Consider the following 24517-nt stretch of genomic DNA (forward strand, 5'->3'; position numbering starts at 1 on the left):
TAAAGTGGATCCTAATTCCAAATCTGTTTCTATTCTTCAGTCTTTTTCGTGAACTACTCGGATATTTACTTGTGCTTACCCACTTCCGGGAAATCCAGACAAATTTGGTCAAAATGGTCGAGTTAACATTGCTTAATTGGCAGAGCAGTTGAAAAGTATGGTGTTTACTATATAATGCACGACAATAACAGAGCCATTTATAGCAGGTGCCACTCCCACGACTCTCACAATACCGTTAGTGGTTTTACAGATATCTATATTGCTACCACACGGTGTTTACCTAGTATATCGCTGTCATGGAGAGCACAGTATTGATTGGAGCCATCGATTTCCATCAAAACTGTTAGCACAACTCAACCTAGTTTGTTGCGATCCAGTGAGCACACAGATTCCTTAGAGATCCTTCGAAAAGTTAGTTGATTTATCTATTGTGCTTATCCTTACCGCTAATATATATACATAGTACCAGTCCTCTGGGTTGCCAGAACTGATAAAGTACTAGTATCAGTGACAATGTGCTTGTCAATGCCAGCAACTGCTCGCACTCTTTGCAAAGCCTCTTGGATACGAACAAGCCTGTTGTTTATTTCCTGGCTTGCAGAACGAAGACTCCTCTGACTAGCTCTGGAACATGGCCGAAGGGCCATCAGGCGACAAAATGTACCACAGTTACCATCAGTCCCCTGTCAGATCGACAGAAAACACAGTTGGCAGGTTTGTAACTTGGACAACGAGTGAGACCAATCATGGTGTGCCGCTGATATGTCGCTGTTGTACAATGTCTACTTCGTCCCTCCAGTTGTGGTTTGGGTCAGTCTCCCCACCCCCCCGAAATGTCTGTTCACGGCGCTTGCAATCCCGAGTTTCGATACAAACATGCTTATCACCCCAGCTCGTGAAAATTTGAGCACAGCCAGCACAAGAGTGACTTCACCAGTGCCCCGGGCTGTAATATACAGGTAGTAGAAAGCTTGCGTATATCATACGACTACAAGCAACGTGACATGTGCAGGTGCCATCAAAACGACAGCACCCTCACTATGGTTAGCGAGTCATCTCAAGGACCTGACGTCATTTTGGATGCCTGATAACGGTAACTAGTGCTAAAGGTTACAGTCTACGAGGGGCTCGCAGTATATACAGATGAACTCCACTTCCTCCGGGTAGAACAGCGATAAAGATGAGCAAAACGTTGGAGTATCATGATCATACTTGGGGGGACTGAAATACTGTACTCGGTCCGAAGATATGAGATTCCTCAAAAAAGCGCCTGTCCAGTTGCTTACAGCCCCCCTCTGGAGTGCCAGAATAACCGGTTCGCGCCATACTACACTCGGAATCTCGGTACAAATGGTGCATCCAGGTGCAGAGGACCCCGCGCTAGATAACTGTCGAAGAGCCTAAACGAGCAACTAGCATAGCAAGGATGAACAGTGGCGACGCTATAGAGGAGATTTGTGCAGCGAAGCTATATATAGCAATCTACAAGTCAAGACCGTTAACCTCCCAGTCTCTATCAGTCGACCCACCAGCGACGAGCACAAGCTGCTGTGAATGCGCAGAAATGCATGAAAATGCCCTAGGGATTGGCATGTGTGATGTGTGACCAGCAGAAAATCTGCTGAAGAGGGACCAGAACAGCCAACAGTTCAACGTCGGTGGAATCCTTTTCCAGGGCCATCCTATAAGAATCCGCGAAACCACCCCGACGAGTCTTGGAAATTGCAGCACATAATATATCGCGGCGCGTAACACTGATATCACATTGCATTAATTAATCCACGACGTGGGGCCTGAGTTAGCGAAGTTCTCATAGGCTTAGATCCTGGGCCGTATAACAGCCATTGCTAATGGCTAATTTCTCTAGTCGGCCGAAGACGATGCCTCGGTCCCGACAACCCAGAATCGTGACTTGCCACGTCTCTAGCTCATGCTGACACCTGCATCGTCCTCCAGGGTTCTGAATCCTGCGATATTGGGAGAATATAAGTCAAGGCCAGGGTCGACGTCGTGGAGGTGGACCACCCATGTCAAACCTGCCCTCAACTTGGCCAGTAAGTCAATCGCCTGCTTCCCAGGAACATAAAAGCTTGCTCCTTACTCCATACATGTCATATAACTGGACTGGGTAATGCCTAAACACGGATAGTGCAGTTGATCGTGGATCGAACAGGAAGTTACTATAGTAACTGCTAGTATAGAGTACTAATTAGCCTGGAGTGGGTATCGCCGGTGCCGGCAGCCGAAGACAGTGAGTGTTTCACTATAGTGTATGCAGAAGGATAGTACCGAAAATATTTCGTAAGATTCAAAACTGAGACCCTAACCCATTTATTGTTAGTAGACTTGTATAGTTCAGAGCATCTTCAAGTATCATATACCTTTGGTGGTGGCAATATGAATTTATCTGGCTCAACTGGAAAGCGACGGAGATAACGGGACGGAGACCGAAGTCACGTCTTACTACGTACACCCAACATGTCTTCTTCCTCGATCTCTATCTCCAGCAACCTAGTTTTCCTAATCAACTTTTGGAAGATCGGGACACCGTATACTATATATTACAGATATGACGGATTCCACTCCTAGAGACACTTACACAACTTCGTTGTCATCCACAGAGAAAAAGAGAACTAGAGTCCAGCTCTCTTGTACAGCCTGCAGAAGCCGAAAGTAAGCCCTCAACTCAACCCCCTACCCCCCCCACGTGATTACCTAGTATTAATGACTCGGCTCAGACTCAAGTGCTGCCGTACATATCCGTGCTTGAACTGCAAGAAGAGAGGCGAAGCTCTCTCCTGCACCTTTGTCGGTCGGGGTCCTCGAGGGAGGGCTTCGCATGGCCGAACGAGTCCAAGTCTTGTCCAGGACCGCCTGCAGCATCTCGAGAATTTGATTCTATCATTGACTCAGAAAAAGAGTCTGGCAGAAAACCATGACATTCGTAGGCCAGAGGAACATGAGGGGTCGTCTACGAGCTGGGGAACTGACGCTCGAGTAACCCTAAGGACGCCTTCTACTAGTGAGCCTAAGGAGTCTCCTCTGGACCCGTCTAGTAAGCTGGTAGTGGAAAATACTGGAACGAGTTATATTGACGGTGCTCACTGGACTGCTATACTCGAGGAAGTCAGTGAACTTCAATGTCTCCATTGTTATTTCCCCCTTATTTATCTTGTTCTAACTAGACACTCGCAGATTAACGGCGTTCGGGAATACTTGCAAGAAGGCAATGGTATCTCAGATGACGAAGCGCTTGACGACGGTCAACTCAACACACCATCCCCGACTCTTCTATTAGGATTGAATAAAGCAGTGAGCAAAGAAGACTTGCTAGTTGACATTCCGCCACGGCCGGTGACAGATCGACTTGTAGCACAATTCATCAATAGCAAAGAACCTGTGTTATGTATGTACTCAGATCTCTCTGTAGTGTTTGAACCTCAGGCGTAGTCACTAAAATGACTAACTAATTCATAGCCACCATTCATTTTCCCACGTTTCAAAAAGAGGTATGAACCCCTATCTGGCATAATAGTGGCAGCGAACACTTGATAATCTTGTACGCAGTATAATCTATTCTGGTCCATTCCACAGGATGTGTCTCTTTCGTGGCTAGCATTTTTGTACGCTATTCTCACCCTGTCGGTTACGATTCAACAACGTCTGGGGGAGCCCTTACCAGTCTACTTAGAAGACTCTGGGTACATCATCAGTACCTTCAGGAAGCGAGCCGCACAGTGCCTTGTCCAGTCAAATTACACGCAGCCTGGAAAGTATAAGGTCGAGGCACTTTTCTATTATACCTTAGGAGAGTTTTATCGTAGCAACGATGCCCAAGTCAGCGTTTCCTTCCTCCTTGGAATCACTATTAGGTTAGCGATGCGGACGGGATATCATCGTGATCCGCGGCATTTCCCCAGCATCTCCGCTTATGAAGGCGAAATGAGGAGACGTGTTTGGGCGACTATGCGTCAACTCGACACCTTGATCTCGTTTCAAGTTGGTCTGCCACGTACGATACAGGACTGGCAAGATGATGTCGAGCTACCGCGCAATATATGCGACGAAGACTTCGGCGAAGGTACCACGCACCTGCCACCATCGCGACCAGAGTCTGAGCTCACTACTGCGTCCTATATTCGAGCGAAATCGAGAATCATGGCCGTGTTTGGTAAAATCTCTGATCTTGCATATTCGCGGAAATCCGTGACCTACGACGAAATTCTTGAGATTGACCGTCGGCTGGAGGAAGTCTATGGTCTTGTTCCTTTTAACTTTCGAATACGGCCAGTGGATCAATCGTTCGCAGACCCATCAGACCTGATTCTCCGGCGGTACACATTGGAACTATTGTATCAAAAAGCTCGCTGTGTGCTCCACCGACGTTACTTAGGTGAAGTTCACAGTAATCTCCGATATGCATATTCGAGATGGGTGTGCATGAGTGCATCCAAGGAGATACTCCGCCATCAAGCAGACCTGCACCATGAAACTCAGCCTGGAGGAATCCTGTATCGCGACAGACAGTTCCCAAATTCACTTCAGAATGCCGACTATCTGCTTGCTGCGATGATCATCTGTCTAGAGTTATCCTATGATCCTCCGGCGGACCCGATCATGAACAGCGATGTAACGGTCGTTATCAAAGGACGTGAAGACCTTCTAACGAGCTTAGAAACATCCCATCAAATTTTTGAGCAAAGTCGCCGACGGTCGACAGATGCACAGAAAGCATATGCTGCATTGACAATTATGCTTCGTAGGGTTAAGAAAGGTGTTTTGAGCACAACACAACCGATTAAACGACCGGCAGCTGGCAACCCAGATGACCGGCCGGTTGATATGCACACCGGTAAGGAAATCCATTAACCGAGTACTTTCACGACTACAGCTCATGCCATTTTTAGCTCCACCTCCATCGTATGAGAGCTTGAGTGCGGCAAACGCACCATACTCCGTTGCTACGTCGAGCGAGATACCTAGGCTGGATATTATAGAATCGCCTTTCACATCGTTGGACGTGATCGAAGGGATGCTTGATGCCCCTTCTAATCTCGACTGGGTAAGCTCAATGAAGCCGGATCTCATCTCTATAGCACTCAGGTCTGACCCGTCGATAGAATCTGTGGGACCAACAAGTTCAGGGCCCCACACAGCCTTCAAAGACCAACAACCTCTGGTGTCCTGATCCTGCGTTTAGTGATATCGTAGATAGTAATTCGCAGCAGTAACATGACATGGTCAGTGGAACAGGCGATCACATTGATTTCCATTCGAAAAGAGTATATCTCAATTAAAACGAAGTATCTCACGCTGTCAATATACATAGTTCGCTACGTACTTGTTACATAGTACATTTATAGATAGTAAAGTAGTTGCTAGAAGAACCTTCGGCACGTCCCGAGCCCGCGTGGATAAAACTCCCCGAGCCGGAACAAGGAAAAAAAAGTCCCAAAAATCAACAACTCCGACAGTGCCTCTCGAAACTCTTGACCCAACATCACTGTCGCTGATCCTCCCACGGGAACACAATATGAGACCATCCATGCTCCCGCGACATCTCAGTCGTCGCATAAACCCCTCATCGCGAAACCTCGCAACCCCGTCGCAATATCTCCAACGACCAACGATACCATCAACATCACCAAGCACCAGAACGCCGTATCTAGCAAACTGCGAAACACTCCGATCCTTCCATCTCCCTTCCATAGCCTCCCTACTCTCAAACAATGGTAACGGCAACAACAGCAACAACAATGGCCGCACCCTTACCGCCACCCGTGCCCTTCCTTACGCCCCGGAATCCCTCTACAAAGTGATCGCCTCGGTGGAATCCTACTCCCAGTTCCTCCCCTTCCTCACAGCCTCGACAGTGACCCACCGCGATCCAGAAACAGGGTATCCCACCCGCGCCTTCCTGACTGTCGGCTACGGGCCGTTGAGCGAAACGTTCACATCTCGGGTCGATTGCGACCGGAGTCGGTGGATCGTTGAAGCGCGCAGCGGGGCCAAGTTCGGGATTGATTCCAAAGACGGACAGGCAGGTGGGAACTTCCCTGGGGCGAATGAGGGTATTTTCGAATATTTGAGCACGAAGTGGGAGTTGGTGCCGTTGGAGAGTGAGAAGCCGATGACCAAAGTTGACTTGGAAATTCAGTTTGAGTTCCGGAATCAGTTGCATGCGGCTATGATGAGCGCTGTCGAGGGACAGATGGCTGGTGTTATGATTGAGGCTTTTGAGAAGAGGATTAGAGATGTCGAGGGAAGGAGGTAGTTGAGGTCGTTCCTCCGTCGGGTCTGCCTGAGGGATCGGGAAGTGTTTGGAGATATGCGCTGCTGCGTATTGGGGATGCATGGGGGTTTTTTTTCGCATTTACATATATGGTGTGCTTCGTGGAGTTTGGCGCATGGTTACGACTAGACATAGATCGTTACAGCGTCGCGGTGTCTCTATGTTGAGTCTTATTCTTTTTCTATTTTGCGATCAATCGCTGTACAATTAGACCCAGATATAAAGAAACCCTGAACAGCCAAACCATGTAGTATATAATACAATTATCAAGACATGAAAGGAGGGGGGGAATCACATATGTATCCGCCCTGTAGAACATTTTTCCTTCATAGCATGCTCAGGCTGCGGTTCCGGTTGGCCGCATGCCGTGTGCCCTTCATCGAGCTGACTGCGTTGTAATTATCGAACACAACCTCCCAGTTAATGCGATCCCACCAGCGCTCGAGGTATTCAGCCTTTCCACCGATACCGTAGTCCATCATCCATACATGCTCCCATGTGTTGACACAGAGAATGGGCTGAACATCGACGGCACCAGGAGCCAGGCTCTTCTGGTTCGCGGAGTGAGCGCCCATCGCTCCAGCAAATTGGTTGCCCAATGGAGCGTCGGGGGAGTGCGTAGCCATATCAACGGGCTGCCGGCGGGAGTGAGCGGCCGGGTAGGGGGAGCCTGCATTGTAGGTACAGAAGATGTGCATCAATCCTTCCCTCTCCAGGTTCTTGGCCAGCCACACAAATCCGGGGCCAAACATAGCATTGGCAGTTGCAAGGAAGTCAAGCTTCAGGGATTCGATCGAGGAGCAGGTATCAACGATGTCCTTGGCGAACTTGTCCGGGATCTGAGTAGGGGTGGGCGACTATTGAGAGGGCGATATTAAATCGTAGTCCGTAGTTACACGATGCAGTTCCACAAACTTACCAAGCAGTTGAAGAAGAAATGGTTGTTATGAGCCATAGAGGCGTAGTTGAATACGGAGGCCATCTCTGGGCGCCGGGAGTACTTGACCAGCAGTTCTCCAGGTTTCGCATCCGCATCGACGGTATCTGCAACGAAGCCATGTTAAAATCCAATCCGTATACTTGTAGTTCTTCCGAAATCAGGAATGACTTGGGTCCGCGCTCTATCGGCCGCTCGGGAGAATGAAGCTCACCCTGTGTAAGAAGATTCAACTTGTCAATCAAAAGGGTCTGGTATTGCGTCCAAGCGAAGTCGAAAGCCTCTGGTGATAACAGCTCCGGAATGCCATTGTTCTTGAAGTGGGTATCGTGAGTCAACTGGGGCACACGATGCAATCCGCGAGTCTGGAAGCGTGGGAGAGCGGAGGCGGGTTTCTGTAGCGTAACACGCGATCAGTAATCGGAGCGATGTGGCCATTGAGAGATCGGACATGGTTCACCTGTGTGAGGGAAGAGACAGCACGCAGCGTGCTCTGCGGCCGGAGGAGTCGGGGAAGCATGATGATGGTTGGCAATTGACGAGTTTAGATGCTCACACGGAGAAGCAGCAGCAAAACCGCAGAATTTCCATCGCCGGGCAAGATTGGACATTGCTCCTTCGGGACTAGTGCCGATGAAGTAAGCTGGTCCCGTCACCATCCAATCAGGAGCCGAGGATCTACTCCTCTCCATCCAGACCGTTTCTTCATCTTGCTTCTTTCTTCAACGTCTCTCGACTCTGACGAAGATTAGCCTTTCGGACAAGAGCTTCTAGGTCGTGCTATGTTTAACTCTCTCATGATGTCTGGGTCGCTGGCGCCTATCCCGTCCACTCGCATCGAAGCCAGCTGCGCCGAGACCCATACCTCGTCACTATTCTGGGACCCCGGCGCTTGCAGACCAGTGGCCCTGCAGCAGAAGCAGAAGAGGTATTTTAGGCAGCATCCAGCGCTTACGCTGTATGAGCTCTTGATTGGCCTTATCTAATTCAATATGCGGATCTCAAAGGAGGGCGTCCTTTGTCTGTATCTCGTTGTTTAATCTTCCTCCAAGCCCATCAATGGAATCACCTCTCATCAATGCTCCGTCTTTGTCAATTCATCTTCTTGCTATAGCTGCCTTAATCTGACATCGGCCAGCCTTCTGTTCTTCTTCCTTTCAAGGACGACTACCCTGCAACTTGCGCCCGCGAGGAGCTATTAACATAGCCAGTATGGCGAGAGCAACTTTCGCTGATCTAGTATATGGGAAACCTCCATTACTGTTCCTCGTATCAGTAATATCTGCAATGATCACGCCGAACCATGCCTTCCATTTGGCACTACGGGATTTAGACATATGTCCAAGTTCATACCAGAAATGTGGAGCTGCTGGGCTGCCAGGCTCATTTTGCTGTCCTTCTTCCTCAACCTGCATTAGCCTAGACAATGCAAGCTCGGCCATATGTTGCCCTAAGGGTCAAACGTGCACATACATTGAACCCATCAATTGCGACGTACAGCTGCAAAATGCTACCCTTCACCCAACAAACCCAGTGAAGACCATCAGACTCGATGATCAGCTGCCCAAGTGTGGCAATTCATGCTGTCCGTTCGGATATAAATGCAAAGGAAACAAGCTGTGTGAGATGGACAACAAGATCTCCTCTACTACAGCCCTCGGTGAGAATCCTACATCGACAACCACCGGGACATCGTCAATAGTTTCAGTGTCATCCACGGCATCAGATGTTTTACCCACAACTGATCAATTGAAGCCAACAACACTATCGCCCTCTGATGCGAATTCAGCTTCCAACTCCCCCATGACCGAAGCGAATTCGACCTCAACGTCGGTTCCAGCAGCATGTCCTTCATTCCCAACTCAAGCCATTATAGCCGGCTTTTTCCCGGGAGCTATCTTTGGAGCCGTGCTTGCCTCGGCGGCAATGTTCTGCTGGAGAAGACGTCGAAATGGGCGCAATAACGCTCACGGGAAGCGTCCTTGTCATGATAGCGCATACAACAATACACCATTCAGCATATCTCATCCCATTCCATCCGAAGAGAGCTCCTACCGTACTGACTTCCTCCTTGGTCGCTCCCGCCGGAGTTCCTCACGCTCAGTGCTCCACCGCACAGGAACTAGGGTCAAGAGTCTATTCGGCCCGACCCCCAAAACCGCCGTCCATGACATGGATAATATACCCAAGGTACCTGTTACTCCACCGCCGCAGGTCAAACGGCAACTCAGTACCGAGAGTATCAAGGTATACACTCCTCCAGGTGGGCTTCCGGGCACAGGGTCGCAGAAACGAGGGCATTACATTTCGATTGAACCGGACAAGGGTTTTGTGGAGATGTTTGATCGGGTCGGATTCATGAATAAAAAAGGTGATCCATGCTTCAAGGTAGCCGAGTCTCCTGAACCAAGTAGAACCAACCTACCAACGACACGGAATGTATAGTAATCAGGTTTCTTTTGCTTATCATTTTGCTTTTCTCGTGTATGACTTCTCTTAGCAAATAAATAAGGCGCACCGGTGTCTGAAGTTATTTTCTATCTGAACGCTTTGGCTTACTCTGACATTTTGGCCTGCTTCGTTATAATTCCGCTGTACTTGAGACACAACCTTTTGTTCTACTGTCAACTGACATATCAGCCGGTAATAGCCCCATATGTGAAAGTGAAATTTCCTATTAAAAGAGAAAAGCTCTGTGGTGATACAATTAGATAGCGAGGGCAAGCCTATGTTTGTTGTTTTTTGGCCTTCAGACCAGTAACAACCCGCTTGACTTCCTTTAGAAGCCCTACGATAAGAGGGACACCAATCGGGCCCAATAAGGGCAAATAAACAGCTACCTTATGCTCATCGGGGAAATAAACCTGGCCCACCATGCTCTTTTCGAAGAAGCTGCGCTCTGCCGCTGTCTCGGCCACCCGAGCGTCCGCGAGAGCCGCTTGGAAACGACCTTCGCGGAGATGCTCACATGTGGATGCGAGATGAGACAGAGTCGTTGATACGGATGTCGCTACATTAGCTGGGATAGGAATGGAAGGGAGGGACTCGGTCAAACGGGCAAGGGAGCCCATGGTTGACGAGGCGGAGAGAAGGAGGGTGGCAGCACGGATCCGGATGAGGGTTTGGAGACGGAAGGGAAGAGACGCCGGCGCGGCGGGAGCGCCGAGAAGCGTAAGGAGTTGATGAGAGAAAGTTAGGAATGCGGGACGAAGAGTCTCCTGAGACAGGTGTGGTGGATTGGATGAATGATCGGCGGTCGACAGAGGGGGGTTTAAGAGGAAAACACCACCCCATTGAGGAATGATCCAGCTAGTTGCGCTGCTCTCCTTCACGACCATGGGAGACTGTGACGGCGCAGGAACGTAAAGAATGAAGTTGATGGTCGGTCCACTCCCAATACTTGGGCTTAAGGGCCATTCAGCCGCGTTGATGAAAGCGCTGAGATCTTCTTTCTTCAGCGTCCAAGCAGCCTGTGTTTCGTCGTACTCAGGCAGTGGTGCAGTCGGAGCAGAAGTCGCGTAGAGCTGAACTTGGGTATCAATGGTAAAATTGCTTATGGGCGCGAAAGCCTGCAGGAGCGGTGATATGTACTCTTCCACCGCGGCCTTAACGTCCCACGAGGAAGGTTCGGACCCAGGGGTGAACAGAGAAAAGGCTAGGTGATACGTTTCCGCATATTTCATAGACCTTCGCAGACGCCTGGTGATGCTCTCCGCGAGCTGCGGGGAGATGGAATTGAGAATGGCGGAAGGCTGCTGCTGATTATTCGACGAGGAAGCAGTGAGTGTGCTGGCGCCCCCGACATTGTTGTCGGATAATACCTGCGCAATGATGGCCTTTTCTTCTGTGAATAGATCCTGCAACTTTCCAGCGATATAAGCTGATAAGGGCGGGTTTGATGCGGAAGGCAGCGGGATCTGGCTTGGGGGGTAATATACGTCGAGCCGGGTCGTGTCCGGATGAAGCTCTGACCGAGGTGCCGCCAAATCCTCCTGAGGTAGCAGTCGAACCGTCAACGCAGTATCGGCTTTTCCATCCAGGACCGGCTGCGGTTGTTCCAGTATGTCTTCATGGCTAGCGACGGTGTTCTCTTCTGAAAGCTTCAGGCGAAGGTGGTGGGCGGAGAATTCGTTCAGATCATCGAGAGTGTGCTGAGTAGTCCGCAAGAGATGGTGTGCCTCTGGCTCTGGCAGGGACGGCGTTTCAAAGTGAATCTCAAGGGGGAAAACTGGACGACAGGTCTGTAGGGTGATAACCAGTCAGAATTGGTACATTGCAGCAGTGAAGGTGAACGCTAAAGTACCTTTCCATCCGCCCACTCGACCATGTTCTGGATGGGCAGTCGGGCCCGGTAGATAGATGTCGTCTTCCACCATATTGGAAACCCCAGGAATATAATGACGGCCCAAAAGGCGGCAATGACCTTAAACCGGGTCTGGATAGCCTCAGATTTCTCGGGCGAGGGGAGACGTCGTGCGCCGGTGTTGGAGCTCATCGTGTCGTTCGTGGGCGTGGAGGTAGTCTGTGAAGACCCCGGGTCTTCATTCTTGCTAGTCATGACCAGGACATGCTTTTTTACAAGCAGCTTTTCTTATTGGGGGTAGCGAGTCACCGAAACACGAAATGTGCTGGTGATGAGTGGGATGTGACGGCGGAGGACAAGTTGTCGGGGAAGATGAAATCAATCAACGCGCACAGGCTTGGGGTGATCAACCAGAAAGCCGCAGTTCGGCTTTGAACGTCCAACAACGACGAAATTCCCCCCAAATGCTACAATTCTTTCCCTGTGTCTCACCGTTTCTTTGAGATTTCCCTTTTTATTTTGTCTTTTGCTCCTATTTCCCAAACTATGGTACTTGCCAGTAATGTTTCTGCAAGTAGTCCAGCGTTATATCGTTTACAAACCCGCAGACCGCAATGTATCGCAATGAATTCATTCTAGATAGAGTAGTTGAAAGACAAGAGATACTATCAGAACCGTACGGAGCATCCCTTTAAACATTAAATCCGTCTCGTACTAAAACCTCCCTGTAAAACAGAACTATAGGGGTATCTCAACCAAGGCGCCTGATGTCACCAGCTAACTTCAATGCAAGACGATCAACATAACTTTTAGTTTTTTAGTACTCTTTCTCGAAAATCTTCTGGATTGGTTTAGCAGCCTATTGAGATGATCAGATTAGTAAATTGAAACCATTACCCATGATTGGGAGGGAAGAAAGCCAAGGGGGTGACAAGTCAATACATACGTCAATGAACCTTTCCAGATCTTGATCCAAACTGGCCAAGTCTTCCTTGCGCTTATTATTCTCCGCAATCAGAGCCTGTTTCCGCTTCAGAAGCGCTTGGCGCGCCTGTTCTAGTTTCTCTCGCTCTGCATGTTCATGATTGATGCGAGCAATCATGAGCTCATGGGGGTCGGAGTCTCTGTGTTCGGGGAAAAGAGTGAGGAACTCTTCGACCGGTATTAAAGGAAGAGACAGATATTTGTGACTGGTTGGAGGAACGACGCCGTTAGCAAGATCCCTGTGACCAAAATTCGCCGTCGGCATCCACCTACTCATAAGACTCGCACGCCGCAATCTCGCCCGTCAAATGTCTTTGTTCGTAATACAGGTTCTGCAGCTGAAGGTGTAACCGGTCGATCTCCTGGCGAGCTTCGGCCGTCGATTGTTTGGTTTCACGGACACGGAGAATGGCTTCACGATTCAGACCGCGGAGTCGAGCAAGAAGCGCGAATAGTTCTTTCTGTTCTCTCGATGCTGCGAGGATGGTTTCTTGGGAATTCGACGATGCGGTATCCCCGGTCGGGTCAAGTAATGCGAGGAGCTTGTCACATTGTTCACGGGTCACGGCGCTGCTATTGAGCACAGGTAGGAGAGACTGATCCACCACGATGTCGCGAACCGCCATAGCCGCCATGGTGTTAAACTTTTAATCGAAAGAAGTCTGGGCCAAGGGAGGCAAGTGTGGTCTCAGAAGACACGGTGATTTGGCGGTGGTGGTGGTGGTGGCGATTGGGAGGAGGAAAGGAAGAATGAATTTCGTGAGGGAAAGGAAAGAAGGCGGCGATAAGAACTGAAACGTGGGGACAATGCGATTGCTGATGGGCCGAACGATTCCAGTCCATGTGTATTTATTTACATGTACATGTAATGTAGTACATCAATTGACTATAATTCGTAGAAATCTTGCTGGGGGTTGAAGAAACAAAAAAAATATTAATTAGAAGAATGACGCTCTCGTCCCAAAAGGATATGATTTATTGGTGGTGAAATTGAATTATTGGATTTAATTGATTTGTTTATTTCTTCCGATCTCAACTCTTTTTTGCTCTTCCCCACTCTTTCGTTCAACTTGTTCATTCATTCAACCAAGTCACTCCCTCCTTTCCTTTTTCTCTCCAACCTCCGCCTCCCTCTTCATTCCTTCTTCTCCCACCTCACGTCGGTCTTTTCACCTTGCGAATCATAACAGCAATCAACCGAACCTGAAGCCCCTGCGACATCGAATCTGATTTCGTCCCACCAGAGAATCTCCACTCCTCTTACCTCTTGTAAGTAACGTCCGCCCTGGAATGAATGCCGAGATTCCGATACCCGAGACCCAAACATAAATCCACTTCGGACGATCTAATGTTTTGTCTACCTTCCAGGTCATGCTGATTTGATCGGAACCCCCTGAGGAAGTGGGTAAACGGGCAAAAAGAAAGGGAAGGGACAAAAAATACATAACAAAAAGAAATTGAAAGGGGTACATCATGGCTTGTTCGGCTCAATCAGTGACCCTCGAGTCTTATCTCGATGAAACTGCGGTCTCCAGCGCTTATGCCACCCCGTCCGAGGAGACAGCCTTGGTCCGGGATCGTCGGCGGAGGCATTCCTTCCATGCTGCAAGAAAACTATCCTGTGACTATGATGCCGACGCAGTCTTTTTGAGGGTACTGATCTCTACTGCTCTTTCCTCTTCGGCTTCACATCCTAACGATTCTCTAGGTGGAACTGTTCCTGGCCGAATTAGAGAGACGGCTACATTGGCTTGAGGACTATCGCCGCTCACACATGGTACAGATCGATGCCAGCTTACGCAGAGGTTATGCAACGCTTGAGGCGGTTAGAGATTCCTGCTCCTACGCTTCTGGAGAGCTCATGGGCGGAGGCAAGAAGCGGGCCAAGATCCTAGTGGAGACGCTTGAAGACGGCTACAAGGATGCTCTCGCAACCAAAGAAACTTTGGAACAAAAGGCACAAGCGGGCGTTCGCTTGATGGAGTCGTTCTTGTCGGAGTTGGAAGCTCGGGCGCATGCGGTTCGAGACCGTGGGTTCTACGGCACCCTCGATGACGGGTGGAAGGCTATGGATTCGAAGCTGGTCCACGCCCGAGAAGTGGTCGATGAGGGAATGGAACGCGCCCGGAAAGCGAAGGATGCTCTGCGTGAAAATATCGACCAGGCCATTGCGCTAGCTCAGGAGAAGCGTCTGATTGCCTATGCAGACCTTCCACATCCATGGCGTGTGAACCCGCACATTCTGGAAGGATATCGGTTCACGCATTCTAAGGTAGAATGCTTCACGTCCATGTTTACCTTTTCCAATGAATTGGTCAACATCTGGTCTCACCTGATCGGTCTGTTCATCGTCCTCTCGGTCGCCTTTTACTTCTATCCTTTGAATCCAAACTTCCACTTGAGTACCAAGACGGATGTATTGATTGCCGCGGTGTTCTTCTTTGCTGCATGCAAGTGCCTAGTCTGCAGTACTCTTTGGCACACCATGAATAGCATTGCCAACCAGGGGCTGATGGAGCGCTTCGCCTGCGTGGACTATACTGGCATCTCAATGCTCGTTGCTGCTTCGATCGTGACGACGGAATACACTGCGTTTTACTGTGAACCCGTTTCGCGATGGACATACATTCTTCTCACGATGTCCCTCGGAATCGGTGGTGTCATTCTCCCCTGGCACCCGACCTTCAACCGCGCTGATTTTGCCTGGGCTCGTGTGGCATTTTACGTTACGCTTGCCCTAACGGGTTTCGCGCCGTTAGCACAACTGACCTATACCCGAGGCTTTGCCTGGTGTCTGTACTTTTACGCACCCGTCGTGAAAAGCATTCTCGTGTATTTCGTTGGGGCTTGCATTTACGCTTCTCAGGTACCCGAACGGTGGCGCCCCGGTCTTTTCGACTACGTGGGTGGAAGCCACAATATTTGGCATTTCGCCGTCCTAGGCGGCATCCTGTTCCACTATTGCGCCATGCAAGATTTGTTTGCAGGCGCTTTCCAGAGAGCTAAGGGAGAATGTCCGCACTTGACTTCCTGAAGCCTCTGCCGCTTGGCTTCTCTACTGTTATGGCGTATATGATGGGATCAATCTTCGCGCGCACATAGACCTTGGCTGCCGGGTTAGATACTTTGGATGCCCAGCCGCTCGTTGAATATAGATGTCCGCCGGATCCTAATCTAGACCGGCAGTTGCATGAATGGAGTACTTGAGTCCTTCTGGTACCCTTCCATACTTACCGTTCTTGTATATATTTTATTTTAGGATTTGCAGCGTTGGCTAGCTGTCTTCATGTTATAATACCTTTCGCTACTAGTCCTCTGCATGTCTATCCACAGCATGTGTCAGGGGCTTGCGGAGATACGCTTGAAAACTGGAACGCATGGCTTCAACCTTTGTATGTGGATTTAAGGGATCACGGGGTTCTGAAGGATAGCTTTGGATCCTCAATTCCTAAAACTGAAGGCGTTTATTCGTGTTCATATTTTGTTAAAAGAGCATACTTGTACATGGAACTTACGACATTCTCACGCTGGAAAATCCCACGATTTGAAGATTGATTCGTAGAGATTGATGTATCTTATTGACTATCTCAAACCTTCTCTCCGCCCGGATCTAGCAAACGTGACAGCAAGAAGCTGTCAGGAATCATATAAATCACACCAGCACGACATTGAGCGCATCACCTTGTTCTCACACGTCTATCTGCCAGAGATAGCCATGAAACAGTAATATCCCTATCTTTAAAAAGACATGTCACTGCCCCAAAACGCGTAGGCTAGGAGGATCATACATGATCAAATGCCACGAACAAACCAGCTAGTTGCCTCTTGCTCCTCCTGACACGACGAGCGGGCCATTCTTATTATTCGGATGGGTGTTTCCAGAGTAAGGGTGGGTAGTCGTGGGCCCGGCCCGATGTTTCAGATCGAACTCAGATGGAACTTCAGATGGCGGTGGCTTAGGAGGAAGGTGGGACGGTGTCCCCCATTTCGCAATGGAGTCTCTACTACCCGCGGGTAGCCCGCGAGGAGTATTGATCGCCACGGGCGCTGTTGCCTCTAAATTCTTACTAGCTTCTTGATAACCAGCCCACTGAGGCTGAACACCAGGTTGCATAGTAGGGTATGAATTCATACCATGCTGACCATTCTTGCTTGGGTGCCGTGCCAAGGACGTACCGCCAGGAACAAATGAACGTGTCTGGGGGTTGAATGGGGACCGATTGAAGCTTCCCGGTAACGGATGGATACTTGCATTGCCCGTATTCATGGGTTGCCCAGGATATTGACCATATGGGTAGGATGTGGGAGTGACTGGTTGAGACGGATAATTTGGCCATGGCATTGGAGGTTGGTTCCTATGCGAGGACTGCGGGTAGCCTCCGTGGTATGGTGTGGAGGACCATCCTTGAGGAGGGTGCTGAAATTGTACAGCGTTTGGCACAGGATAGCTGTTCAACGCAGGTGAGGATTTCGTGGATGTCATCGCCGGTGACTGATTGATAGAGGCATATCCAGAAAATGGGGACTGCTGAGGTACAGCACCATTCTGCCACGGTCCACTTGGGGTCATCTGAGGAGACACGGGCATTGAATAATGAGGCATGGAGCCCATATTCATATGGCTAGGGTAAATGGCCCCATTTTGGCCATTATGAGCATAACCCATGCCCGGCGGGGTTACACCAGGTCCCACCATACATGGCTGGCCGGCGAACGAAGAAGAGTCATTGGCGGCCATATTGTAGGGACCTGGTCCATGAGGATAGTGAGCCCCAGGGTAGTAGACATTGAACTGAGACCTGACTTCAAAGCTGTCATCATGTGGTGTCTTTTGCCGCTGTGCCTTTTTACGCCCATTGGTCGAACTCGAGCGCGACATGTTGGTTCCTTGTTCGCCATTTGCGCTATCTGAAGGCTTTGCTTCTGGGAAATCGCGAAATATCCGTTCCCGAGCTTCTTGATACTTGGCCTCCCGTTCTTCCCTGGTAAGCGTTAACCGGTCCTTGGCCGGGGTAGCTCCTGCTGAAGAGCTACCACGCTCTCCGTCATTTGCACTATCACCAGCTTCTGATCCAGTCTTTGAAGCAAATGCAGAGCTCGCCGCTGCACTTCCTTCGGTAGAAGGCCGCTCACTGTCGGTACGACGCATGATTTTCATGGCAGGCATAGCAGGGGGTGGGGTGTTGTTTGTTGCGGCATGTATAGCAGAGAGAGGCGTAGGTCTAAGGAGATGAATGTTAGGACATTATTCGTAAATGCAGAAGGGTGGGGTCCCTACAGCCGAGTGAAAGGAGTTCGATGAAGTCGAACCGATGTTACATTGTTGTCCACGAAATGAGTTAAATGGTAGTAATCGCCTAATTTATGGGCAAGCAGGCGCCCAAACGCATTGGAAGGTGGCAGTTCTAGGGATTGCTCCCTGCAATGACATGTTAGCTAAAAACGAGATATGAGCGAGCCATGGTACGTCAACTCACTTAGAATGTTGAATAAAATGTCTGACTTTCTCCTCTAGCTGCAGAATCAAGAGACGATCTTTCGGGGACTTCATTGCCTCGAGAAGTTTCTCATCTGGTTCCATTGGAAATGGATGCATGGATATGGACTGCCCACTCCGAAAAACTTCCTGGTTGGCGATAACAAAATTGCTGGAAACAGAATCCGAGATTATGGCGCCATTTGGCCGCTGGGTGCCGTCCGTGAATAGAGGGCCGGTGGTTTGCAGTACTGCGCGGGCTCTCTGTATATCCCTGAACCCGCGAGTACCGGTTTCAGATCCAGTCAGCGAGTTCGGTGCACCAGATGCTATTCCGGAAAGGGATTCCTCTTCGTCAACAGCTTGAACACTGGCACTATCATCAGGTCGTAATGAGTCTTTCTCGTCCATTGCGAAGGTAGTGACCGAGGCCATACTCTTTGAGTCGAAACTTGTCGGTTTGGTTGAGGAGTTTGACAAATGTGTACGGTCATCTTCGAAAGATGTCTCCCGTTTCAGAGACCCGTTTTGTTGAATTTCGGCGGGGGAGTCGGGACTCTCTTGGTCCTTCTTCTCTGTGATATGAACATCCTGTAATGTGCGCGAGAGGTTATCGAAACTTCGATCGACGGCATTGACTTCATCATCCTTATCCGAGATCATTTGGTTCGGCAGGATGTGTTTCGACTCCTGAGATTCTGAGCGTGGGGGCTCTCTGGCAGACTGTGAACCATTCTTCTCATCAAATGCCACGTTAACTTCCGATCTCGACTGTGAGGCCATAGCAGCGATCTTGTGCGCAAGTCAGAAGGGCGACACCATCATCTACTTTGCGACAGCGATTCATGTGGAACATCAACGTACCTTTGCAAAGGAGAGACAATGCTCTCCTTCTGGGGAATTTTCGGATGCCATAACTAGCAAGCAACACCTTGCACTATTTCGTAATCTTCTTCTCTCTGGCCTTCCTTCGGTTGGTAATTATCGAGCAGGAAAAGATGAATGGAAGAATGGTAAGAAACCCGATGAGAAGAATTGAATGGCTAGACTTCACACGTGCGGGTTCACTCAAGGACGAAACCGAAAATTTAAGACGACAATAAGCCACTCAAAGATCCCACTTCACACAAGCCCAAAAAGAAAGACGGCATATCTTTTGAAAACGTAATTCGCCATAGGGAAAGCTATTGCAAGTTAGGTCCAGTGGGTCGATATTGAGAGGGACCGCGCCCGTTCAGTAGTGCAAAGAGATGTGCAAAAGGCGACAGCAGGTATAGCGTCCAGAGAACAGAAGATCCAAGAAAGGTGGCTGATCTTACACGATGGTCAGAGCGATCTGTTCATGGTTTTACCCATTGATTGTTTTAAAGAGGGGAATGGGTTCCTCCTACTCAGACAAAAGAGATAAAAAAAATGGTGGAAAAAGAAGCAATACCCTATTCCCAGTCAAACTGGAAGGAGTCGTACTGCACGGACGACTCTGCTTAGGCCGAAACGGCGCTGTAGTTGGAGGAAATTGGGAAGGTCGACGATGGTGGTCTTTTTTTGTTCTTTTGGGCTGAGAAGGAACGAAACTGAACTGATCGGGTTTCGCTTGTCTGCTGGTGGGCGGTTAGCCGCGCGTTTAAACGGTGCCTTCGACCCACACCTTGCATCAACAGCCGCGACAGAGAGAGGTTTGATATTCATACAATTCGGGTTATATCGATATACGACTTGATTGTAAGCTGTCATAGAACTTTGCGCGGCCTTTTCTACCCTCTGTATACGGTCAGGATTCATGAATCGATACCGGAATGCCCCCAGCCTTAGAGGCCCTACTAAGGCGACTGCCAGTACCCTCTGTCAGAAATGCTTAAAACGAGATATGTACCTTCTTCAGTCGTCAGTTCGCATTTGACTGACCTCTTGCACGGCACTATAGCTATGAATGCACAGTTACCGCCCAGGAACGGCCGTACCAATATCGTCCTTCGCGTACGCAGCAATTACAGAACCCGAAATTGCGGCCGCAGCTTTCAGCGGAAACTCCGAACGATCTATTGCGCTCGTAAGATTTCAGAATAGCTTGGATCTGCAATTTTTACGCAGTACACTGACCTATTCCTAGGGAAGGCGTAGCCGATGATCTTCTGGCAAAGCGAGAAGAAGAGCGGGGCCGTAAAAGAGACATAAATGAATCAGACCCCCTGGATAGTCAAGGCCAGACATCAAAGCGGGCTCGGTCAGCGTCTTCGCATTCTGTGAGCTCTGTATCTACGATATCTACGAGTCGATCCCATTCGCAGTCACCACCTCGCCGTAGAGGATACGGTGCGAGAAACGAACCTCACCGGACGAAGTCAACCTCTTCTCACCATGAGAAGCTGAGAAAGAGACGGTATAGCGACTCATCTTCTAGCCATTCTGCTCATTCTTATTCAGACGGAGAAAAAGACCGCACTCGTTCCAGATCACGTGAATGGACGGGTGACAGGAACACTAGACGAAGGCGTCGAGAGTCTAGCCCTGAGGAGCGCGGGCGAGCTAGAAACTTGTCAAGAGATGGTAGCCGGAGAGGGAGGACCCGAAGCCAGAGCATTGATCAGGGCCGGATTGCAAGGGAAAGACGGTCTGTGACACCTGAAACGATGCATGACCCCAGCCGCCCTAGCAGGCTTTCGAGAGACACCTTCAGGCACTCAGGTCATTCAGATGGTCGTCATAGTCGAGCGCATGATGGGCGGAGTGGGCATAGTCGAGCGCATGATGGGCGGAGTGGGCATAGTCAAGGTCACACTGTATCTCAGCCTCGAAGGGAGCGGAGTCTCAGCCCCTACAGTAAACGTCTCGCATTAACCCAGGCCATGAATGTTGGCCGCCCCGGCATGTGAGGTTTAGCAACGACAAAAACGAAAAAAAGGAAAAAAAACTACCACTACGATACTGTACTATAGTAATATGAATCATATATAAATTGAAATCGGTGTCCACATGATAGACCGCAAAATGTCCTCAACGCCTTTTCGATATGTTTTGCCAGACCCCAACAGCGAGCGCCTTAAAACCAGATGTAGAAGGAACAAATGATCGCAAAAATACCTATAATCACACCTCTTCTAGGGTATCAAGATCATGCCAGGTCGTCTTCCTCCCTTTCCCTCCGTTCATCTTCCTCCTCCCTCTCGCGTACATGTATGCCCTCAACCAACATTTCGCCCTCGATGCCTACCTCCTCTCCTGTCTGGCCTCCGTTGGCCCCCGCGTCTCTAGCCTTCGCCGCACGTTGCGCATCCTCTATCCTCTGTCGCACGAGCCTTGCAATTGCGTTTTGCGTCCTCACATTGAGGGTACTTAATTTATCATCTAGATCCCGTTTTAGGTCCCAATTGGGCTTCTTCGGTTGAAGCTTGAAGAGATCTATTGGTTGATCCACCTCGTCATCTTTCTTGGCTTGCTCTGCAGTGGCCTTCGCTATCTCCGCAGCTTGTGTTTCCAACGTAATCTGTCCGTCTGCGGGGGCCTGGTCGAATCCTAACTTCGGGCCACGGGTTTCTGCATCATAGTTTCTTCCGGACAGAAATCTGGTTGTGACATCGGGGGCAGCGTCTTCCGATTCGTCATCTTTAGCGTTGGATTCTGTTAAAGGCTCTGGCTCTGGTTGCTTTCTTTTAAGCGCCGCGAGCTTTGCGAGTCGAGCTTTGCGTTCTGTTGCCGCCGCGTCGAGAGTAGCATGGTTGGATGACATGGTGGGAAACTCAATATATATCAACAGATAGAGGATGCAAGGTAAAGCAAGTGTTGCAGGGAAAAGAATGAGCTCCCCCGTTTCAGGGTCAAAAATATGCGACAATTTTACAATCGCCCGCTGACGAAGTATTTCTTGACAATGTTATCGGAAGTGTTGCGCCACACTCCGGGAGCATTAGCCACACTGGCGACGGAACAGCATCCGGCGGCCGCGATAAATCGGCATTAATTTCTTCCCAAGAAGCCTCCAAGTACGAACATCAACTTTCCCGTCCGCGAACCGCTTTTCGGCTATCCTACTGGCGTCTATGTTCAATGCGCGAGATCACGAGATCACGAAATCCTGAATGTCATTTTGTCCACATCATCTCCTGCGTTCCCGCTTCAGCGCCGGGCTACCGTCCCGTGCTCCGAAACATAGGTTGCGTCTAGGACACTGCTATAGACAAAGTGCGAAATTTCCAACCACACGACATGTCGCGAATTATGCGTCGACATCGAATACTACACACTATGCATATGACACTGTTGGCAATGATCTGAACCCTCGGCCTGACTCTAATCCAGCTTCAATTCGCGAACCAAGAGACACCCGGACTCAGGCTCAAGCTTATGACCTTCACGATGAAGTTTCTCATTCAGCTCACGAATACAAGAATGAAATCACAGGGGGCTTATCAATACCGTATCTGGATGGCATTCCTGGTCCGCCCACATCGTCATCTGGAGAAAGGCATCTCAACAATCAAGAGCGCAAATTCGTCTACGCTACCCGTGCGTTGGTCGACGGGAAGGTGAAATATACCTACAAGGCTAGACAGGTGAGCCAGGAGACCTACGATTTTCATCAAAATATAAAGATGAGATCTTTAAGCTACGATCGCGAAGAGATTCACACATGGAGAACCACTTGTAATAAACTTTGGGGAGCTGCGCTTTTCGACATGGACATACAAGATTTTCCCGTGTCGTTGATGCTCAATGATGCCGATTTAAGTCTTCTTGAGAAGATTAAAACAGACTGCTTGGGTAACTTTCGTGAGGCTTGGGAGGCATTGGACAAATCTGCAAAGGCTCCACACTGGAAGCGACTATCATTATGGCTGTTACAAAATTCCCCGCATCTGGCCTTGGAATTTTTCCTTGTTACCTGCCAAAGTGCAGATAAGCCCTTGTTCGCCATGGTTTCAGATTGCTTCCTCTTTCTAGATAAATGCCATGCCGGTGAATTTCAACACTGGGAAAAGGGGGGCCACACATATGTGTCCCTTTTGCTTACTTGTCTAGACCCGAGCAATTGGCCTGTTGCGCACCTTGGGCAAAAGGGCATTCGGCTCTACTTAAAGAACGCTGGTCCCGAAGAGCTTTACCATGCCTGGACCATCGTGGATGGAAGGAGGAATCATATAACATCCCAGACGTGGCTTTGCTTTATGCGTCAGTTTACGGAAATTGGAGATATCCATAAGTCACTAGAGGCACTTGAACTTGTGCGGAGACGGGAGCAGGATAATTTTTTGATGGATTCTCAAGGAGTTATGCGCCACTGTTGCAAACTCCTATTACTCGACTCTGTCCAGGATACTCCCAATGGGCGCAATTTCTATATTCTACCCAAACTCCTCAAAATGGGGGTACGACCAGATCGGGATATGATGAATATAGTTTTATCTAACGCTTTCAAGACCGGTGATCCGCAGGTGGGATTCGACATGTTCCGTTTCATGAGAAGGCAGTCGCTCGAGCCGGATTCGTTTACCTATTTAACCTTGCTTAACGATGCAGTGACTCGCGGTGATCGAGAACGTGTTCAATCACTGATTCAAGATATTAGAGCACGTGGGCTTGAGAAGAACGATTGGATTGCGAGCAAGATATTTCACGCTCATTTTACTTTCAATGCCAAGCATCATGATCCAAATGACGATCCCAATGGAGTGTTTTACTCACTGCTGGATATGTACAATCAGTTATATGACATCACGCCATTAAAGGAGCTCTCTATCATTCCGCCAGAATACACTCCTCCCCCGGGAGGCGATAATCTCCAACCATCTCTCATTGCTCTGTATTTGATGATCGCGACTTATCTACGGTGCCAGAAACGCATATCTCATGCTCATCGCATTTACACCAAGTTCAAAGCCCTTGTCTCAGAGAACCACCCGATCATAGCTCCACTGGCTTGCACTGACCATACTTACAACGAGTTTCTGGTAGCTTTTCGGGATGACCCTCGAGGGCTGCGACCAGCCGTGCGATTAGTGGAGGATATGCTGCACTCTTCTAACGAAGACCGGGAGCCAGAAGATGGGGCTCCTGTTCATGGCAAGCCATCGGTTCGGACCTGGACGATCCTGATGAGCGCCTTCACGTTCAATAAACAGCCACTCGCCGCGGAGAAGGTTCGAGAGATGATGGCGAAACATGGAGTGGAATACAACAAGGTTACCTGGAACATGGTCATCAACACCTATGCAAACGCGCAAAATATTTCTGAGGTTGCAAAGTCCATTAAGGCCATGGAAGCTCAAGGCTATTCTATGGATTCATATACCATGAAATGTCTCCGCTACCTCCAAGATCCAGAGCGCCTATGGATTGCGGTAGAAGAACTGGACAAGGAGGCCGACGCTCGCCACGATATGGTGACCTCTTTGGATCAGACGCCTTTGGAGCACGAATTGGACGAAGAGGAGCATCTGTTAGAGCAAGGCTTGCGACGTCTGCGCGAAAGAAAGCAGTCTACCCGTTGAGATACCCTTATCTAACTACTAGTTATTTTCTACTGTCTTT

At 49.4% G+C, this 24517-nt stretch overlaps 10 protein-coding genes across 10 annotated transcripts; 5 read left to right on the forward strand and 5 right to left on the reverse strand.

Moving 5' to 3' along the window:
- Window positions 1–2724: 2724 nt before the first annotated feature.
- On the forward strand, window positions 2725–6274 carry ANOM_008653 (putative C6 transcription factor; the record flags this gene model as incomplete). The annotated part of the gene is made up of 7 exons (XM_015553909.1): window positions 2725–3126; window positions 3196–3406; window positions 3478–3509; window positions 3568–4852; window positions 4908–5062; window positions 5121–5214; window positions 5475–6274. The coding sequence occupies 7 exons, from the start codon at window positions 2725–2727 to the stop codon at window positions 6272–6274; spliced, it is 2979 nt and encodes a 992-aa protein (XP_015403176.1).
- A 344-nt stretch (window positions 6275–6618) lies between these two features.
- sod4 (mitochondrial 37S ribosomal protein mS42) lies at window positions 6619–7749 on the reverse strand (the record flags this gene model as incomplete). Its single annotated transcript, XM_015553910.1, has 4 exons — window positions 6619–7149; window positions 7212–7336; window positions 7444–7624; window positions 7690–7749. The coding sequence occupies 4 exons, from the start codon at window positions 7747–7749 to the stop codon at window positions 6619–6621; spliced, it is 897 nt and encodes a 298-aa protein (XP_015403174.1).
- A 1106-nt stretch (window positions 7750–8855) lies between these two features.
- Window positions 8856–9674, forward strand: ANOM_008655 (uncharacterized protein; the record flags this gene model as incomplete). The annotated part of the gene is made up of 1 exon (XM_015553911.1): window positions 8856–9674. The coding sequence occupies one exon, from the start codon at window positions 8856–8858 to the stop codon at window positions 9672–9674; it is 819 nt and encodes a 272-aa protein (XP_015403175.1).
- Window positions 9675–9955: 281 nt separating this feature from the next.
- Window positions 9956–11840, reverse strand: PIG-S (GPI-anchor transamidase GPI17; the record flags this gene model as incomplete). The annotated part of the gene is made up of 2 exons (XM_015553912.1): window positions 9956–11470; window positions 11533–11840. Coding segments are annotated over 2 exons (1797 nt in total), but the record flags the coding sequence as incomplete, so codon positions are not given.
- A 394-nt stretch (window positions 11841–12234) lies between these two features.
- ANOM_008657 (uncharacterized protein) lies at window positions 12235–13151 on the reverse strand (the record flags this gene model as incomplete). The annotated part of the gene is made up of 3 exons (XM_015553913.1): window positions 12235–12391; window positions 12479–12722; window positions 12790–13151. The coding sequence occupies 3 exons, from the start codon at window positions 13149–13151 to the stop codon at window positions 12350–12352; spliced, it is 648 nt and encodes a 215-aa protein (XP_015403173.1). The 3' UTR covers window positions 12235–12349.
- An 838-nt stretch (window positions 13152–13989) lies between these two features.
- On the forward strand, window positions 13990–15550 carry ANOM_008658 (hemolysin III family protein; the record flags this gene model as incomplete). Its single annotated transcript, XM_015553914.1, has 2 exons — window positions 13990–14169; window positions 14225–15550. 2 exons carry the CDS (start codon window positions 13990–13992, stop codon window positions 15548–15550), a joined length of 1506 nt encoding a protein of 501 aa, XP_015403177.1.
- Window positions 15551–16330: 780 nt separating this feature from the next.
- ANOM_008659 (putative R3H domain protein) lies at window positions 16331–18907 on the reverse strand (the record flags this gene model as incomplete). The annotated part of the gene is made up of 4 exons (XM_015553915.1): window positions 16331–17738; window positions 17795–17935; window positions 17994–18784; window positions 18857–18907. 4 exons carry the CDS (start codon window positions 18905–18907, stop codon window positions 16331–16333), a joined length of 2391 nt encoding a protein of 796 aa, XP_015403178.1.
- An 865-nt stretch (window positions 18908–19772) lies between these two features.
- On the forward strand, window positions 19773–20865 carry ANOM_008660 (uncharacterized protein; the record flags this gene model as incomplete). Its single annotated transcript, XM_015553916.1, has 3 exons — window positions 19773–19861; window positions 19917–20042; window positions 20103–20865. 3 exons carry the CDS (start codon window positions 19773–19775, stop codon window positions 20863–20865), a joined length of 978 nt encoding a protein of 325 aa, XP_015403186.1.
- Window positions 20866–21104: 239 nt separating this feature from the next.
- Window positions 21105–21719, reverse strand: ANOM_008661 (CCDC12/cwf18 family protein; the record flags this gene model as incomplete). Its single annotated transcript, XM_015553917.1, has 1 exon — window positions 21105–21719. One exon carries the CDS (start codon window positions 21717–21719, stop codon window positions 21105–21107), a length of 615 nt encoding a protein of 204 aa, XP_015403185.1.
- A 349-nt stretch (window positions 21720–22068) lies between these two features.
- On the forward strand, window positions 22069–24477 carry ANOM_008662 (pentatricopeptide repeat protein; the record flags this gene model as incomplete). Its single annotated transcript, XM_015553918.1, has 1 exon — window positions 22069–24477. The coding sequence occupies one exon, from the start codon at window positions 22069–22071 to the stop codon at window positions 24475–24477; it is 2409 nt and encodes an 802-aa protein (XP_015403184.1).
- Window positions 24478–24517: the final 40 nt, after the last annotated feature.

The sequence above is a fragment of the Aspergillus nomiae genome (genome assembly GCF_001204775.2).
Source record: "Aspergillus nomiae NRRL 13137 chromosome Unknown contig00362, whole genome shotgun sequence".
Lineage (NCBI taxonomy): Eukaryota > Fungi > Ascomycota > Eurotiomycetes > Eurotiales > Aspergillaceae > Aspergillus > Aspergillus nomiae.